The sequence below is a fragment of the Apodemus sylvaticus genome, chromosome 3, assembly GCF_947179515.1.
Source record: "Apodemus sylvaticus chromosome 3, mApoSyl1.1, whole genome shotgun sequence".
Taxonomy (NCBI): Eukaryota; Metazoa; Chordata; class Mammalia; order Rodentia; family Muridae; genus Apodemus; species Apodemus sylvaticus.
In genome coordinates this window covers 147,878,405-147,896,464 of record NC_067474.1, presented here as the reverse complement: position 1 = coordinate 147,896,464, position 18,060 = coordinate 147,878,405, and the positions used below count along the sequence as shown (strand labels likewise).

The 18,060-nt window shown below is 49.1% G+C and overlaps 1 protein-coding gene across 1 annotated transcript in view; it reads right to left on the bottom strand.

Annotated features, from left to right (window-relative positions):
• The window catches only part of Pafah2 (platelet activating factor acetylhydrolase 2), a 31,386-nt gene extending 21,468 nt beyond the window's left edge, over positions 1–9,918 (bottom strand). The window contains exons 1-4 of the mRNA XM_052177689.1: positions 9,863–9,918; positions 3,585–3,720; positions 2,316–2,466; positions 1,496–1,592 (exon numbers count right to left, since the gene is read on the bottom strand). Of these exons, the coding sequence (XP_052033649.1) occupies positions 1,496–1,592; positions 2,316–2,466; positions 3,585–3,720; positions 9,863–9,879 (401 nt within the window). The 5' untranslated portion in view covers positions 9,880–9,918. The remainder of the gene's footprint in view (positions 1–1,495; positions 1,593–2,315; positions 2,467–3,584; positions 3,721–9,862) is intronic.
• Positions 9,919–18,060: the final 8,142 nt, after the last annotated feature.

Genomic DNA, 18,060 nt, shown 5'->3' with positions numbered 1-18,060 from the left:
ACCTCAAAAACCACACATGGAAGCCACACCCCTCAGCCTCCAGGTGTGGAAATCGAGGCTCAGAGAGTGGCAGTGTCCCTAGCCCACTCGGGGACACGGCCGTAGGTAGGTCAGGCCATACATGCAGGCTAGCAAATTCCAGACGGCCAAAAAAATAAAAATGTACTGAAAATCAAAGTCGAGGTAAAGCCAAGGTGTTTCTGACAGTGCTTGGCCCAGGCTGCACCTGGAAACTTCCACAGCCTTGGGTTCTGCACACACATGTGTGCTCTGCATACTCTCGTGCCCTTCATGTGTCAAAGAGGCTACCCGAAACACCTGAACGTAGATCTGATACCACTGCATGTCACAAACTGCAGTGTTTTTACTGGACAAAGATCTCTGTGCTTATTATGATAATACAATGGCCGACTTACAGAGAGCAATGGCTTTTCGTGTTTTCCTACCAGGTAAGTACCAAGTTGGTCTATTTGTGGATTGCATTGTATTAGAATGTTGTATTTTTAAAGACTGGGGGGGGGGGGGGCGGGAGAGAAGGCTCAGTAGTTCAGAGCACTGATGCTCTTCCAGAGGTCCTGAGTTAAATTGCCAGCAACCACATGGTGGCTCACAACCATCTGTAATGGGATCTGATGAACTCTTCTGGTGTGTTTGAAGACAGCTACAGCATATTCATAAAAATAAAGAAATCTTTAAAGACTGGTACCTGGACCAGGTGACCAGGACCATTCAACAGTTAAGAGCACAGGCTGCTCTTACAGAAGTCCAGGATTTGATTCCCAGCACCTGTTTCCTGTGCCTCACAGCCATCGGTAATTTCAGTTCCAGATCTGACACCTTAGGTTTCCATGAGCACCTACACCCACACGAACAGACACTCGATCTACACACATAATTAAAAGAATAAAAATAAATCTTAAAAAAGACTGGTGTCTGGGTTGCTAAACTGAGTTACACACACACACACACACACACACACACACACACACACACACACACAGTGTTAAATGGATCTTGGCTTGAGATTAAGACAAAATTTCCAGTTTCTGGAATGGCCTTAAACATACTCCTGTCATTTTGTGCTATGTGTTTATGCGAAACAGAATTCTCAACATTGATGATTATAAAAAAAAATAATCTATTGTGAAAAGATACTCTATCAAATGTTCAGCTTAGAGTCAAATTCTTTATACAAAAATAACACACCCAGCTGGTTAGTATGCAAATTTCCTTTGGTTTTAATGAGTAGTAAGGCAATATGCATTCCAAATCATTGTCCTAAAATCGTTGTGACTTCTTACCAATGAATGTTTGACCCGTATTCCCATTTTATTCACTTAGTGGGCAGTCATGCAAAAAGGTCAGGCAAAAGCGAGTCACAAGTGAGAAGCCTTATGGAGCCCAGGTGTAGGGCAGGATGGCCCAATGCTCTGGCGAGGGGCGTGGTGGGAGTAAGATAGCAAGGGTAGGAAAGGTCCAGGGGCAAAGCTCTTACCTGAAGCCTCCTAGGCCATGGGACAAGATGATCAAAGGGTATCCAGATTCCTTTGTCTTAAAGGGGCCGTTCCAGCTAACAGGCAAGCGACAAGATCCTGGCAGAGACACGGTCTGTAGACTCTGGCTGCCCATCACGGGCAGCCTGAGTGGGGAGGGGGGTAGTGGGGGGAGATATGTGGTCCTCCCCTCTCCAGAACCACCAGGGGAAAAAGACCCAAAGGGGCAGCCCTGAAGAAATCTGGGGCAGATCTGTGAGAAGCCAAGGCCACAGGGGGAACCCTGGGGTAGGGTCTTGGGACAGGGTAGGAAAACAAGAGCAGCAGGCATGCTGCAGGAGAGCGGGTGCTCCTGGGAGCCAGGAGTGTCCGACACAGCTGCTGGAGCGAGCAACGGTGGAGCGTGTGGCTAGCGGGATACAGCTAAGTGGTAAGTGGCAGAGCCCTGGCCTAGCTCGTATGAGGCCTGGATGCTCCCCAGTACTGGAAAAAGGGGGGGTGTCTGTAGAGTGGATAAGAATACACGCTGGCTTCAGGGATCACAGTCAGTACTGTGTCCCATCTGTCGCCCCAAACACTGCCCAAGAGGTTCCACTTCTACACGTACCACAGATCTACAAAAACTGGCAGGAGTCCCACTGCCAGTAAATTACAAAGCCTGGACTTGAACCGATGGCCCAGATTCTCAGGCATTCAATTCTCTCCCATCTCTCCAAACCAAGGTCTCGACTGTGCAAGGTAAACAATGATTGCGTCTGCCTGGGTTTCCCTGGGGACGTAACCAGGCAACTGGGGAAGCAGCCAGGGCCAGGCCAGCCTTACCGAGACCCACGTTGAACAGCAAGCCCACCCAGCGCCTGTTATACTGCAGGTAGTCAGCCAGGCCCATGCAGTACTCATAGCGGGGGATCCACAGGGGCTGCTCGCACTTCTCCGATGCTTGGCAAGGGTAGAAGAGTCGGAAGAGGCTCCCCTGGAGGAAAGAGGGGAACAGCTGCTGGCACCAAGCAGCTTAGCATTTTAGGTCAGCAGGAGTCTGGGTTCCAGCCAGGCTGGACACACCAGCACAGAGAGAAACAGGGGCTTCCTCAGATCCAGAAACAATTCTGTTGCTAGCACATCAGAAGGCTTATGTTCTTCTGATTGTCAAGTGCATTTCTAATTACATCCTGGAATGGCACCACACTGTGGATCTAGGCTTGGTGAGAACAAGGGTGGGGTTAGGGGGGGCTAGATCTTTGCTCTTAAGATAAACTCAGTGACAGCAGTATGTTTGGTCAGGAGATGGAGCAGGAGAGGGGTTGTCTCTCACAGAAGAGAGGTGAGTCCAACCAAAGTCAGGCAGTGGTGATGCACGCCTTTTTAATCCCAGCACTTGGGAGGCAGAGGCAGGTGGATTTCTGAGTTCAAGGTCGGCCTGGTCTACAGAATGAGTTCCAGGGCTACACAGAGAAACCCTGTCTGGGGGTGGGGGTGGGGTGGGAACCTAAGGATCCTGCTGGTCATGATGGCACGTGCCTGGAACCCTGGAGATGAAAGAAAGGATCTGGGGTTGATGGTTATTCTTGGCTACATTTCCCGTTGGAGGGCAGCCTGAGCTACATGAGAAACCTCAAAAATGTCTAAAAAGGAAAGAGGAGGAGGTAGAAGAGGAAACAAAGAAGAAGGAAAGCCTAGAATAGGCAGGAAGCCGGAGAGGAGTGACCAGGAGGACAGAGACAAGAACGACCTTCGCACCCAAGCCGGAGTCGGGACAGTGGCCTGCGACCCACTGTGCCTCCCCCATTCCCCTACATCAGGTGGCACCAAAAAACCTCTCTAGGATCAGATACCCGGACTCAAGACAGGGAGAAAGGGTCTCTGGGTGCCTCTGGCTCCTCCTTGCTGGAGAAAGAACTCAGTCTCTGTCATCTGGAGAGGTTCTAATAGTTTGAATGAGGAATTTAAAACCCCGGTAGGAAAGCAGGCCTAAGGGCTGATGACCAAGCCCTGCCCAGCTGTAACTCAGCGGCCCAGAACTTACACACCTGGACCTGTGGTGATGAAGCCACCACAGTGGAGTAGAGCAGAGGTGGAGCTTGGGACACTTACCTCAAGACTGTGACCCTCCATCACATCTGTGCAGCCAATGTGGTGGGGTCCCGAGATGGGCGGGAAGCACACAGAGGGGGCCGGCCCCCATCTCATCACCAGCTGGGCCGAGGCCAGGGGCTCTGGAACTTGCTGGCTGCAAGACAGAGCGCAGAAGAGCCTCTTGCTGGTCTCTTCCTCGCTTGTTGTTTCTCTAGGTCGTGTGTCAACCCTGTCCACTTCCTGACAGCCTTATCACCCCAACGGACCTTCCTGCCAGCGACTCACTAAATCATACGCAGTATCTGCACTCGCTACTTTGGCACCGTTTGCAGGCTGGTCTTTCGGTTGTCTCTCTGCAGGGGCGGGGTGAAAGCCGGGGCCTTACACACACCAGCGACCCACTCCGTTCCCAGCCCCCGCAGACTGTGGTCTTCATTTCCTTCTAGTGGGGTGAGGAGATGGGGGGTGATGAGCTAGTCCTCAGATCCCTCAAACCCTTCAAACCACAAGGGTGTGTTCAGTTCTAGCATACAAGGAGCCCTGGGTTCGAGTCCCAGAACTGCAATAAATAGCTACGGCAATGAACACCTGGAGGAGGGTTGTGTCCGGAGGGTTAGGAGTTCAAGGCAAGCCTGGATGCGTGAGACTGTCTCAGGATTAATACATACAGACACTGCACCCACCATGCAGCTATCCCCGACCAGGACTGCTGTAGTGATCACAGCCCACCCAGACTTAGCCTTTCCTGGCTAATAACACTACTGAGGTCCAGCTCTTCCTCAGCTAGCACTGTCCTAAGTCCCTGCTAAACACTGTTCCATCCAACCCCCTCAACAGCTTGCTGAGGAGTGAGGTAGCTGCACGATTTTACAGACTGGAGAGCAAGGCAGAGAGAGTTTATCCTGCTATGAGGTCTAACTCATAACCTACACCACTCCTTACAGCCAAAGTCACCTGCATGGGCGGGGGTCCTATCCCGGGGCCCCCCCGCCCCCGTCATGGTTTGTTTGAACATTTTGATTCCTCCTCTGGGAGAGTCAGTGTGCAAGTCAGTGCATGCCTGGGCAAAAAGAGACTTTGGAAAAGGTTGCTGCCAGCCAGGGTTCCCTGCAATCACCCCTGTCCCCACCTCGGAACACCCATGTGCATTACTAAAGAAGTCACAGTCCTGAGAGACCCCGAGAGCGGCTCAAGGTCACAGCTGTTAACACACACACACACAAACACACACACACACACACACACACAACCTCCCTGCCTTCCAATCATCTGGTCCAGAGGAAAACCCCAAGAACCCCAAAGAGTCACTCTATTTAATGTTGGGAGGGCAATAATTTTCTTTCTACTATTCCTTTTCCTCTTTTGTTCTTCCAGTGCAAATTTTAAGACACCCACTATTACAAAAAGGAGGACGGGGGAGGCAGGGGAGGGGGAGCTAAGTTTGTTGCAGGCTGCAGACCGCTCAGCCAGTGGGAAAGGGGGAGGAGCCTCTGCCGGTCTCCCCGCCCCTCCCTCCCTCCGTCCCCTCCCCCGGGGCTGAGTGCACACACTGGAGAGCCAAGACTGCAGCTGCGGGACACATGTGGATCACATGACGGCGAAGCAGCTGCAGCTCTTGTCGTTCAAAGACAGATAAAATGCCACTGGAGTTCTGAGGAGAGAGAGAGAGAGAGAGAGAGAGAGAGAGAGAGAGTCCCCTGAGCGTGGGAGCAGAGAGCAGGGGAAGGCAGGATAGAAGAGAAAGTGTGTGAGACTCGGGGGCAGTTTAGTGCTGGCAGAAGCCGGAGAAAGGGGCGCGCGCGCGCAAGCTCCCACGCGTTCCCGTGGGTGGGGTAAGCGTAACCGTGTGCCTGCGGAGGGCAACCTCCCCTGTTGGTTCTCACGTGCCTCCCACCCTTTTGTTTGAGACTCAGTCTCCGGTGAGCTTGGAGCTTGACCACGTCTGGAGGGAGTCGCTTCTCTCCTACTTTGAGGGTCCCAGAGATCAAACTCTGTCACGTTTAGCAGCAAGTGTCTCTATCCTCTGAGCCATCTCACTGGCCTCTGGATTGCTTTTTTTTTTTGGGGGGGGGGGGGTAAGGTACAGGGTCTTTTTAAGTATCCCAGGCTGTCCTGGAACTTGCAATGTTCACCAAGCTAACTTTGAACTCAGAGATCCACCTGCCGGTCTCCTGGGGGCGGTGTTAAAGTCATGTGCGACCACACCCAGATTTTTTCTTTTCTTTTCTTCTTTTTTTTTTTAACGTGAGCCCTAAGGATCTGAACTTATGTCCTCATATCTGTGAGACAAGCACCTTAGCCACTAAGCTGTCTCACCATGAAAGCCCCAAGCCCCCGACCCATCTGCTTTGCTACCTAGCTTGGGCAAGTTAACCTGGTCTCTCTCAGCCTGATTCTGTATCTGCAAACCAGGATTTGTGTCAGCCTTGTGGTTGCTATGGAGATTAATGAAACCATGCAATTAAAGCGCCTTGCACAGTACCTGGCTTGAGTATCTAGACCCATTTGGCAATCTTGAGAAAAGCGGAAACAATGGAGTTTGGCAACTGTGTAGATTTGGGACCCAAAAGAAAGAGGGGACAGGCAAAGGTGAGGCAGGGTGAGGCATTTTGGGTCAGGTATCAGGGAAGTATATTTCAAAAGAGTCGTGGAGCATGGAGGTGGGATGCACAGGACCTTGGAGATCCTGGCAGGCTTCTGGGAGGGAGTGTCAAAGTTAAGTTCTGCTTGGCAAAAAAAGCAAAAAACAAAAAACAAAAAAACTAAAGACAACTGGACAGACTGAGGCTAACCTGAAGACATCCAGAGTTCCCCAGGCTCACGCTAACTGATGCCCAAGAAAGATGAAAAAAGAGATCAAAAGCCAATCTCGTTTAAACTAGCATGAAGAGACACCCAGCCTTGTCTCTCATAAATGCCATAGGATTTTCTGGGGGAGGGGGGATCGGTCAGCTGTGCTCCCCAGCTCTCCACAGCTCCACAGCTCAGGCAGGGCCTGGCCAGAGCCTCACTATCATCCAGGCCCAGTGAGACCTCCCAGGGCACTGGGACACGTTCCTAAAGCCCCTCCCTGCCCTCCTCTCAGGTCTAAGCATGGCCTTTCTCCCTTACCTAGCCTCCCCACACAGGCTGCTCAGGCAGCTGGAGGTGTGGTGCCTGCGTTGGCTGACTCAGTGACTTGCTTCTCACAGTAAATCATGTGAAATCTGTATCAGAGGTTTCTGAACCCACAACCCAACTGTTCTACAATCTCTAATAGTGTAACTCTTTCAGCTGTGGAGAAGTCAGTGCTTGCTATCTTCCTTCTTTTCTTTTCTTTTTTTTCAAGACTTCTCTGTGTAGCCCTGGCTGTCCTGGAACTCACTCTGTAGACCAGGCTGGCCTCGAACTCAGAAATCCACCTTCCTCTGCCTCCCAGAGCTGGGGATCACAGGTGTATGCCACCACCGCCCGGCTCCTTCCTTCCTTCCTTTCTTTCAATTTTTGAGGGGCTTGGGCTAGAACGCAGGGCTTTTCACATGCAGGCAAGTGCTTCCCAACTATGCTACACTCCCAACCCCAAGTTAATTTTTTTTTTTTTTTTGTAATTAAGTCCTAGGTGTTTCTGGGTAGCAGGATTTGAGAATCTCTTGAGAGTTCTTTGGCAGAGGCGGGGTCTTTTCTTTCATTCGGACATGCACGCACACATGCACCAAAACCCTGAGTGTGCCCTGTGGACCTCTCTATCTTCTCATTGGAAAAACAGCCACGGCCACCCAGAAACACACTGGTTCATGTGGGCAAGAAGGCTCAGCAGGCAAAGAAGCTGGCCTGTAAGCCTGAGGTTCTGTGTTCGATTCCAGAAACTGCATTATGAAGAGAGGAAATCTGATGTCAATGCATGTACCATGGGATGCAGGTGCTCAGTCACACGCAGAATAAACACGTCTTTAAAAAAGGACTTTCTTCACCAGGCAGTGGTGGCACACGCCTGTAATCCCAGCACTTGGGAGCCAGAGGCAGGTGGATTTCTGAGTTCGAGGCCAGCCTGATCTACAGAGTGAGTTCCAGGACAGCCAGGGCTACACAGAGAAACCCTGTCTCAAACAAACAAACAAACAAACAAACAAAAAACAAAAAAAACCAACCAAACAAAAAAGACTTTCTTCAATGAGTGCTATGTAATTTCACACTTGTGCTTTTTCTCTACACATGAACCCCAGGGGGTAAAAAGCCTGCTTTAGCCAGTAGGACAAACTATCTAGCATGTGCTTTCCACGGGTAGCACATGATTTTAAAATTCCCCAATTCTTTTCCTTGGTTGTTCTAAGACAGGGTCTCTCTGTGTAGCCCAGGCATGCCCCCAATTCAAGATCTCCTTGTCTACTTCACAGGTACCAGGATCTGAGGTCTGTACTCCAGCATCCAGCTCAATTACTTTTTTATGTGCATTGGTGTTCTGTCTGCATGTGTGTCTGTGGAGGTGCCAGAGCCCCTGGAACTGCAGCCACAGACAGTTGTGAGCTGCCACGCGGGTGCTGGGAACTGAACCTGGGTCCTCTGGAAGAGCAGCCATGCTCATAACTGATGAGCCATCTCTCTAGGTTTCCCAGCTCAATTATTTTTTAATCTGTCATAATTATCAAAAAAAATAAGGCTCTATACTATAGAGAGAAAAAGAGAAGTTTAGGTGACTTTGTATTCAATCTCTGCTACACACCACACACACACACACACACACACACACACACACACACACACTTTATTTATTGGAGGGTGTGCCAGGGCACCCATGTGGAGGTCAGAGAACAATCCTCAAGAGTTGGTTCTCTCCTTCCACCGTAAGGGTTGTTCCTGGAATAGAACTCAGGTCACCAGGCATGGCGGTACCTTTACCCACTGAGCCAGCCAGCCAGCCCCAGCAGTGAGATCTTCAACAAATGCCTTCAACTCTAAACCCGTCACTTACAGCTGCTCAGGAGGTTAAAGGCTATGTGTGTAGAATATCTGACATATTGAAGACACTATGACTCTGTAAGGCAGCTATGAACCAATTCTTTTTATGACTCCTCCAAGACTGACTTACATATATGTAACATAGGGACATTCATAAGTAAAGTTTAAAGGAGAAAACTGATACAGCCTAAGGCCAGAGACACGTAACTATTCATAAAAATGTCAGCAGCTATTCAGCAGTCCTGTTGCTCTTTCAACAGCACACCCAGCTGAGGCCTTCTGTTATTTCTGGCATAGGTCCTTTGGCAAAATGAATTCTTCTCTCTCGGGCTTTTCACGCCTGAGACACACCTACCACAGTCCACTAAAGAGGCCCAGGAAGGAAAGAACGGGCTCTGCATTCCTGCTCCCAGGGAGAGCAGCTCTGTCCCCCTGCCAGCCCCGTGGACTTTCTCATCACAGGCCAGAGTCCAGGACAAGCACCCCTCTTGGGAATCCTTTCAGACAAAGCTCTCTGCTGGCTGTGGGCTTGGGGCCTATCTGATCTTTGGACTCTGGGGGAAGTGAAGAAATAACCTGGTTTTAGATGAAGACATCAAGAACTCCAGGGATGGGATTGAGCAACGAGGTGGTAAAATGAGAAAAGCCGCCGGATAGGACCGTTCTAGGGCAGCAACAAACGGCACAAAGAGAACCTCTGCTGCTTGTGGAGGCCTTGCAGTTTACAAAGTAATTTCATCCACTGAAATATAAAAGAAGAAGAGAAGGAGGAACAGAGGGGGAGGAGGAGCAGAAGGAAGAGGAGGAGAAAAAGGAGGAAAAGTGACGGAGGAAGAAAAAAGGAGACGAGGAAGAGGAAGAAGAGGAAAAAGGGTAAAGACGAGGAAAAGGAAGAGGGGGGGAGGAGGAGGAGGAGGAGGAGGAGGAGGAGTGAGTCCCAGAGAGCCTGAGTGATTCGCCCAAGGTCAGGGAGAGTGAGGCAGACAGAGTTCTTTGCTGCACTTCAAGATCACAGCACTACGAGGAAGAATTTGGGTGTCTTCTTCCATCAGTATGGAAAACAGGACAGCGAAGAGTCGAGCGCAGCGTGAAGGACACAGAGCTGCCCTCTCTCAGGGACGTGAGGCAAGGTCAGGGCAGGAACCTCAGGTGAGGGAGTGACAGTCCTCGATGACCCTGGGAGGGCTTAGGTGCGGGGTGTATTCTCACAGGACTTATCTGAATAGGAAACAGAGACGATGAAGAGCAAAGATTAACGCGCAGATTCTGGCACTGAGAGACAAAGAGGCCCCCACGCTGGAATATGAAAAGGTCTTTGGAGAGCTCTGTTAAGAACTGGAGCTTTGGTCAATCAAACTTACCCAGTCACGCTGATCATTCAAAAGCAACTTCGAAGTGTCACTCGACGGAACCCGACACCGCCCTCTAGTCCGTGGCCCTCTGGGAGTAGTAGTTCTTTCACTTAATGTGCGAGCTTAAGCTCATCTCCTGCCTCTAAGTGTTACACTACAAGTCCCAGAAAGCAACACGGCTCCTTGTCATTTCCCAGGACTACAATTCCCAGGTTTCCTGACTACACCCTGGGGCGGTGTGGAATCCGCCAAGACCAGGGATGCGGTGAGATTGCGCCCCCTGGTGTCTGAGGAGCAGCAGCCGCGGTGACACGCCTCGAGCGGAGGGTTATAGTGCTGAAAAGTAACCCTCCGCCTCACCGGTCCTCAGATAGTTCCAGGCGTGCCTGGAAACAAACCCGGCTTCACTTTGTTCTCAGGGAGATTGATGATGAGAGGTTGTAGACATTTGTGTGTGTGTGTGTGTGTGTGTGTGTGTGTGTGTGTGTGTGTGTGTGTGTAAATATGAGACTGATTGTCGAGGACACATCAAGCAGTCCCTGGTGATACCTTGGATTTTCCATTGTTCTCAGGAGACTCAGCTGAGAACAGGGTGGACCCTGAGGGATCTTGGGGTCCATCCACAACGTAACCCTCCTTCCTCTATTCACCTGCATTTGAGTGACCGGCGCTTGGTTTTTGGAGACACGCTGATGAACGAGACATTGTCTCTAGGGTTAACAGAATTCAGAAATCCAGCCGAATTCAGAAAAGGGAGGGGGCGAACTCAGCAAGTGAGGGAGGCTTGAATGGCACACGCCCAAGCTAGGAAAGAGAGACACCATGTCTCAAGATGCTTAAAGGAAGAAATCTCAGATGAGATAGTGAATTCACGCTTACACAGGAGATGAGGGCCGGACTGGGGAGTCCTATAAATTAAATGTCAACAAAGACAAGATCATCCATGAAGCTCAAAAACACCCCATGGGTGTTGGGGTACGTGTCTGTAGCTCTAGTGTTCAGGACACAGAGGCTGGGCCTAGACTACATAGTGAGACTCTGTCAAAATACCAACACACACACACATATACACCCTAAAAACCTAATGAATGAGGTTCCCATTGCTTATCCTGGTATTTAAAAGGCCACACTACCACCTGCGTACTGTTTACTTGACCTCCGGACAGGAGCCCCGCCCCCTCCACCCTGCACTGACCTAGCTGACCGGCAGGAAAGGCCTCAGCAAGCTGAAGGTGCCTGGATTTTCAGTTTGCACCACTCTAGGCCCATTCTTCCCTGCCTGGCGGCCTCTCTACTCCTGTCCTGTTTCTAAGTTTAATTCTCCAAGACATTTTCATGACCCCATGGTCCCAACCCATCTCTGCTTCCTAGCAGTTGCTGGAACAGTTACAGTTACAGTCTTGCATTTTGCTGGGAGTTTTCACCTTCACTGTCATATGCCATCCATCAAAATGAAGGTCTTTTGTGGGGTTTGTTTTGTTGATGGTTTTGGTTTGTGGGTTTTGTTGTTGTTGTTGTTTTGGGTTTTTTGTTTTCTTTTGTTTTGTTTTGAGACAGGGTTTCTCCGTCATCCTGCTTGTCCTAGAACTCATTCAATAGACCATGCTGGCCTCAAACTCAGAGATTTGCCTCCTGAGAGTTAGGATTAAAGGTGTGTACCACCCCTGCCCAGCAGGATGAAGACATTCATTATTCAACAAGCTGAGCTCTTGGAGGTCAAGGGTCATACATATATGATCTGCATGTTCCTTTGAATCACCAGGGTCTTGAATCCAGCTTTACCTAAAGGTTTCCTTTATGTTCCTAATATATGTTTCCTCCTGAAACGTATTGCCACCAATATCCTTCCAGGTCATCAGAAGGATGGGGACAGCAATATATTAAGTCACAGATTCACCTAAAGCTGTGGTTAGTGCTGGTGGACACAGAACATAAAAATTTTAGTGTGGATCAGAGAAGGTTTTCTTTGGCTAGTTAATCCAGGCTGTGCAGCTGGTCCAGCACACTCATATACCAACACAGAGTCCCGGGCCATGAGAGGGGGGCTAGAAATGACGGATCTCCATCTTCTACCTCCAGTCAGGCTTGCAGAGCTCCAGTAATGCAGGCTCCCCCTTCCAGTCAGCTACCATGTGGACACTAACCTTCCCCGTGTGCCTGAGCCAGGTTGAAGGAGATTTGATCCGTAACATAGAAAAAGCTGCTCTTCATCCAATAAGGAAAAAGGCAAACACTGTGCTAACGTAGTGCAAGGCCTTTAAACTCAGCACTTGGGAGGCAGAGGCAGGATGATCTCTGTGAGTTCCAGGACAGCCAGGGCTACACAGAGAAACCATCTCTGGAAAAACAAACGGAAGAAAAGGAGGAGCAGGAAGAGGAGGAAGGGAAGGAAAGGGAATGGAAGGGAGGGGAGGAGAAGGGGAGGGGAGGGGAGAGGGGAGGAAAGGGAAGACGGAAGGAAGGAAAGAAAGAAGGAAAACAGAAAGAAAGGAAGGAAGAAAGAAAGAAAGGAAGGAAGGAAGGAAGGAAGGAGAAGAGGCAAACATCAGGCTGGTATCTTACACACTATGTAGTTTGTGATCAGAGCTGTGACAGTATTAAGTGGCCAAGAAGTTGCTCTCAACTGCTGAGCCTTCTTTCCAATACACCCACTGTGCCCCACCCCGACACTGTCTTTAAAGCCTCTATTGTAACTTCTGCCCACGTCAAAATGTAGAGCAATTCCTATACCCTGAAATGTTGCAACTGCAATTTAAAACACCAATCACCTTGATATGTTTTTGTAATGCAGCAGCATGTTGTGTTGAGAGAGAGAAAGAGAGAGAGAGAGAAAGGTTTTATACTTGAGCGAGGCCCATATCTGGCTGTTGCTAGGTAACCATTGGACAGAACCTAGAAGAAATGCTAACCCTCCTGGCCCCTCCTTCCCTCAAAAGTGGGGCAAGCAATAGTGGTATTTACGATATACCCTTGAGTGATACTCACGTCAGTGTCATTCCAAGGCCAGGGGAGCTAGCCGTAAGCTAGCCGCATTTACCCTTGTTGCAGAGAAGGGCAAAGCAGGCAGCAGGGACTCATGGGATGGGGGTGAGGGTTCAGTAAGACGCTGTTGCAAAGGACACCTCACCATGTCTGGACTTCTGCTAGCTTCTCTGGGGGACCACTAAAAGAAACGGGGCTTTGCTTTGAGAGGGAGGATTCCAAGAAGTACCATGGCCAGTTAACTAGCTGCCTCAGTAGGTAAAGGTAATTGCCCCCCAAGCCTGACCACCTGACTTTAAACCTCAGACCCTCACCGATGAGAGGAGATAACCAGCACGAGCCTGTGCACACGCACACACTTGTAAACAAACAAACAAACAAACAAACAAATGAACTTTAAAAATTTAAAGACGTTGCAATACATGTTTGGTTTCAGACCCAGAGACAAGGACCTGAGGTGTGTGTTTTACAGATCAAAGCAGATCTGGCCTCCAGGTTCTCCCAGCATCCCTCAGTTCCTACCTGGCAAACCCTGCCCCCAACCCTGAACTTTCTCAGGGGCTGGCCTGACCCTCCCCCAGAGTCTCTTCCCTCTATAATCCAGACATTTTGGTCTCCCTAGCTCCACCCCTCCTCCACCCCTTCTCTTCTCTCTCATCCTATGGCAACTCCTCTGACCTCAGTCCTTGGGGACTGCTTCCCAATAAACCTGTGTTTAATATAATTTAACCTGGCTTGAATTGGCTCATTTCACTAGTGGAGAAATAACTTATCCATGAGTTGATGGAAAGCTATTCTAATAAGATTTGTCTAGAAGGAGGGAAGTCTGGACTCAGCTAAAGTTATCAGAGACTAAAAAAAAAAAAAAAAAAAAAAAGGAGTCTTGGACTGGAGAGATGGCTCAGTGGTTAAGAGCATTGACTGCTTTTCCAAAGGTCCTGAGTTCAAATCCCAGCAACCACATGGTGGCTCACATCCAACCATATTTTCAGACCTTCTTCTGGTGTGTCTGAAGACAGCTACAGTGTACCTACATATAATAAATAAATAAATAAATAAATAAATAAATAAATCTGAAAGAAAGAAAGAAAGAAAGAAAGAAAGAAAGAAAGAAAGAAAGAAAGAAAGAAAGAAAGAAAGAAAGAAGAAGAAAGAAAGGAAGGAAGGAAGGAAGGAAGGAAGGAAGGAAGGAAGGAAGGAAGGAAGGAAGGAAGGAAGGAAGGAGTCTTGGCATCAAGAATGGCTTAGCTTTATTTGTTTATTTATTTATACTCGTATTTGTCTCGATCCTTCCCGGCCCCAGAGTGAGCTAGTCTGTTGCTGTTTGTTGGCGGAGGACTAGATCAGCTCCCAGAGCTTGGCCGGTGGCTTTTAGCTCTTCTCTGATAATGTCTGCTGTCTCACCCGGGCTGTAGCTGGGATGTGTGGAGATGACTGGACTTTGTGTCCTCCAGGGTCTGCAGGGACAGTAGGTGACTGGGGACTTTGGATCATACTCAGACCTTTGTACACACAAAGTTTTTGCTCTGGCACTGGCTTACGCCCTCATGCCTGCCGCCTGAGTTTAAACAGCCTGGGTGTAAGCTTCGGAGGCACTGCTGTGAGTGGCAGGCAGTGACCCCTCCCCAAGCCTCCTTACATAACACAGGGAGGACCCTCTTTTGGAAAAGGGAGTACGCTGGGCACAGATGGCATGGCGGCTTAAGCTTGTAATGCATTCAAGATGGCTGAAGCAGAAGGATCACTGCAAGTTTGAGGCCAGCCTGGGCTACATTGTTACATAGTAAGTTCCAGGCTAGCCCAATCTACACAGCAAGAAAAGAATTGTAAAATATCTTCCTTGTAATAAACTTCAAACCACATGACCTAGGTCCCTTCCCAGGGCCACAGGAAGGGGAAACTTTCCCAGCTCTATTGTGACTGTTATGAAACCTAATGCAAGTTGGGTGGTGGTGGTGCACGCCTGTAATCCCAGCACTCTGGGAGGTGGATTTCTGAGTTCGAGGCCAGCCTGGTCTACAGAGAGAGTTCCAGGACAGCCAGGGCTACACAGAGAAACCCTGTCTCGAAAAAACAAAACAAAAAACAAAACAACAACAACAACAAAAAGAAATCTAATGCAATGGCGATAGGAAAAAGCGGGTACCCAAGCCAAGGGTCCCCCTGAGAAATCATAGCCATGCGACAGATCCGACACAAGGAAAGTTTATTGGGAGTGGGGAGAAGGGAGTGGGGACTTAGAAAAGGGGCAGTGGCAGAGAAAGGGGTGCAGAGAAGGAGAAAGAGAGGCCAGCTGGGGACATGTGGGAACAGAGAGAGAGAGAGAGAGAGAGAGAGAGAGAGAGAAGGGAGAAAGGGGAGGGGGGAGGAGAGAGGAGGGAGGGGCTGGGGAAGAAAGCAGTCCTCTTATACATAGCCAGGCCACCCCCACCTGGTGACACTTGATGATGCAAGTTATTGCAAAGTCACTGTTGGGAGGAGCCTAGCAGAATTGTCGGTAACCCAACAGCAACCCCGACAATGAAAGGACACAAAAGGACATGATGACTTCATTCTTTTTTTTTTAAGATTTATTTATTTATTTTATGTGAGTACATCACTGTCTTCAGACACACCAGAAGAGGGCTTCAGATCCCATTACAGATGGTTGTGAGACACCAGTAGTTGCTGGGAATTGAACTCAGGACCTCTGGAAGAATAGACAATGCTTTTAACCTCTGGGCCATCTCTGCAGCCCTTGTTTTTCTTTTGTCTTTTTCTTTTTCTTTCTTTCTTTCTTTTTTTTTTGTTTGTTTTTTTGGATTTGGTTTTCTTTTTCAAGACAGGGTTTCTCTGTTTAGCCCTGGATGTCCTGGAACTCACTCTGTAGACCAGACTGGCCTCGAACTCAGAAATTCGCCTGCCTCTGCCTCCCAGAGTACTGGGATTACAGGCATGAGCCACCACAGCCTGGCTTTGTTTTTCTTTAATATATATATATATATATATATATATATATATATATATATATATATATATATATTTGCTGGGCATGGTGGCACATGTCTTGGAAGACAGAGGCGGGTAGATCTCTCTAAGTTTGAGGCCAGCCTGGTTTACAAAGTTGGTTCCAGGACTGCCAGGACTAGAAAAGAAATTATTTATTTTTATTTTAATTGTATATTTTGCCTGCATGGCCCAGTGTCTATGGCGGCCAGAAGAGGGCACCAGAGCCTGTAGAACTGGAGTTAGTGACAGTCTGAGTTGCCCTGTCGTTGCTGGGAATTGAACTGGGATCCTCCACGGAAGAACCAACCAGTGAGCCACCTCCCTAGTCCTGTCTTTTAAACTTTTATTATCTGTGAGACAGTGTCGTATGCATCCCAGGATGCTCTCATACTTGCTCTATAACTGAGCACAGCCTGAACTCTTAAGCCTCCAGTTTCTATTTCTTGAATGCTGAGAGGTGTACAACCTCCATGATAGCTTCTGTGTCGGTGCTGAGCTGCATCTCTAGCCCATAAATGCCTTAGTTTTAATTTCTCATCTTTTTCTGTGATGCTAAGGATTTAGTCCATATAATAAAAATTAATAATAAAATAAGTTCAGTGAGGACCAGAAACTAGCTTTCTCTGTCTGTGCTTATATACTAATTTTTTTATTCAAAAACGTTTTAACTTTTATTTTTAGTTTATGCGTATGGGTATTTTGCCTACGTGCATGTCTGTATATTGTATGCATGCAGTACTAGCGGAGGGCAAAAGAAAGTGTCAGAACCCCTGGAACTGGAATTACAGATGCTTGTGACCCTTCATGTGGGTGCTGCGTGCCCAGGCTCTCTGGAAGAGCAGCCATCCTCCTAACCAATAAGCCATCTCGCCAGCCTCTACCTATGGACTCCTGACTGAGGAAAGGTCTTCTATAGCAGATGTGATCGCCGCCAATGGAGCTTGCAGCATCAGGAGGGACACACATGGAGCAGTGATGGAGGAAGGCAACACCAGCTGCATGAGCTGACTCATCCTCGGTGATCAATGGGAGGACTGAAGCCCCAGCCATCGGGCCCTCACATTAGAGGAGTCAGTATCTGAACTGAGTCCTGAGTCCAACCACACAGACCAGTCAGCGAGTCACCTTGTGTGGTGGTTTGAATATGCTTGGCCCAGGGAGTCGAACTATTAGGAGGTGTGGCTTTGTTGGAGTAGGTGTGGCCTCGATGGAGTAGGTGTGTCACTGTGAGGGTGGGCTTTGAGACCTTCCTCCTAGCTACCTGAGGAGTCATTCTTCTCCTAGCAGCCTTCAGATGAAGATGTAGAACTCTCAGCTCCTCCTACATCATGCCTGAACCTCTGAACCTGTAAGCCAGCCCCAATGGTGCATGCCTTTAATCCCAGCACTTGGGAGGCAGAGGCAAGTGGATTTCTGAGTTCGAGGCCAGCCTGGTCTACAGAGTGAGTTCCAGGACAAAGCCAGGGCTACACAGAGAAACCCTGTCTCAAAAAAACCAAAATAAAAAACAAAAGAGTTACTTTGGTCATGGTGTCTGTGTACAGCAGTAAACCCTTACTAAGTCACCGTGTCTCATGTGTTGTTAAGTAGTGTTTTTTCTTATTTAATCCTCCAGTGGGATGTAGCTTTTTATTTCCAGAACAGAAAACAGCCTTGCTATATTTTTCAAACAAGGAAACACAGTCGTGGAAAAGTTCCAACAGACGCTGTCAGTTGCCCACCTTATATCCTTTTACCCCACCCCCGAGCCACCTTGGTGGGGAGGTCACGCCAGCTGCTGGGAGTGCAGTCACTCAGGATCTGGCTTCTGTCCAGTTGCTTCCATGCCTGTGGGAAGGCCAAACATCATGGCAGCAAGTGCAAACTGGTGCAAACTGGTGCAAACTGGTGCAAACTGGTGCAAAGTGGCTCATCTCATAGTGGAGAGCAGGCAGAGACAACAGGAAGGGCTGTGGAGAGGAGACAGCGGTAAATCAGGTGTTCCCGAGCCTGCCTTTCAGCGCCTGGCCAGCAGCAGCTTAGGTCATCACCGAAGTACATAAAAGGCCCTGGCCACCCCAGAGCTCGCGCTCTCTCTTCCTCTCCTCCTTCCCATTCCCCTCCCCCTCCTCTCCATCTCTCTCCCTCTCTCTCCTTCCTTTCCTTTCTCTCTCTCCCCTTCTTTTGCTCTCTATCCTCCCTCTTCCTTCTCCCTTCCTCTCATTCCCTCCCTGTCCTGTTCATTCATTCTCTTTCCC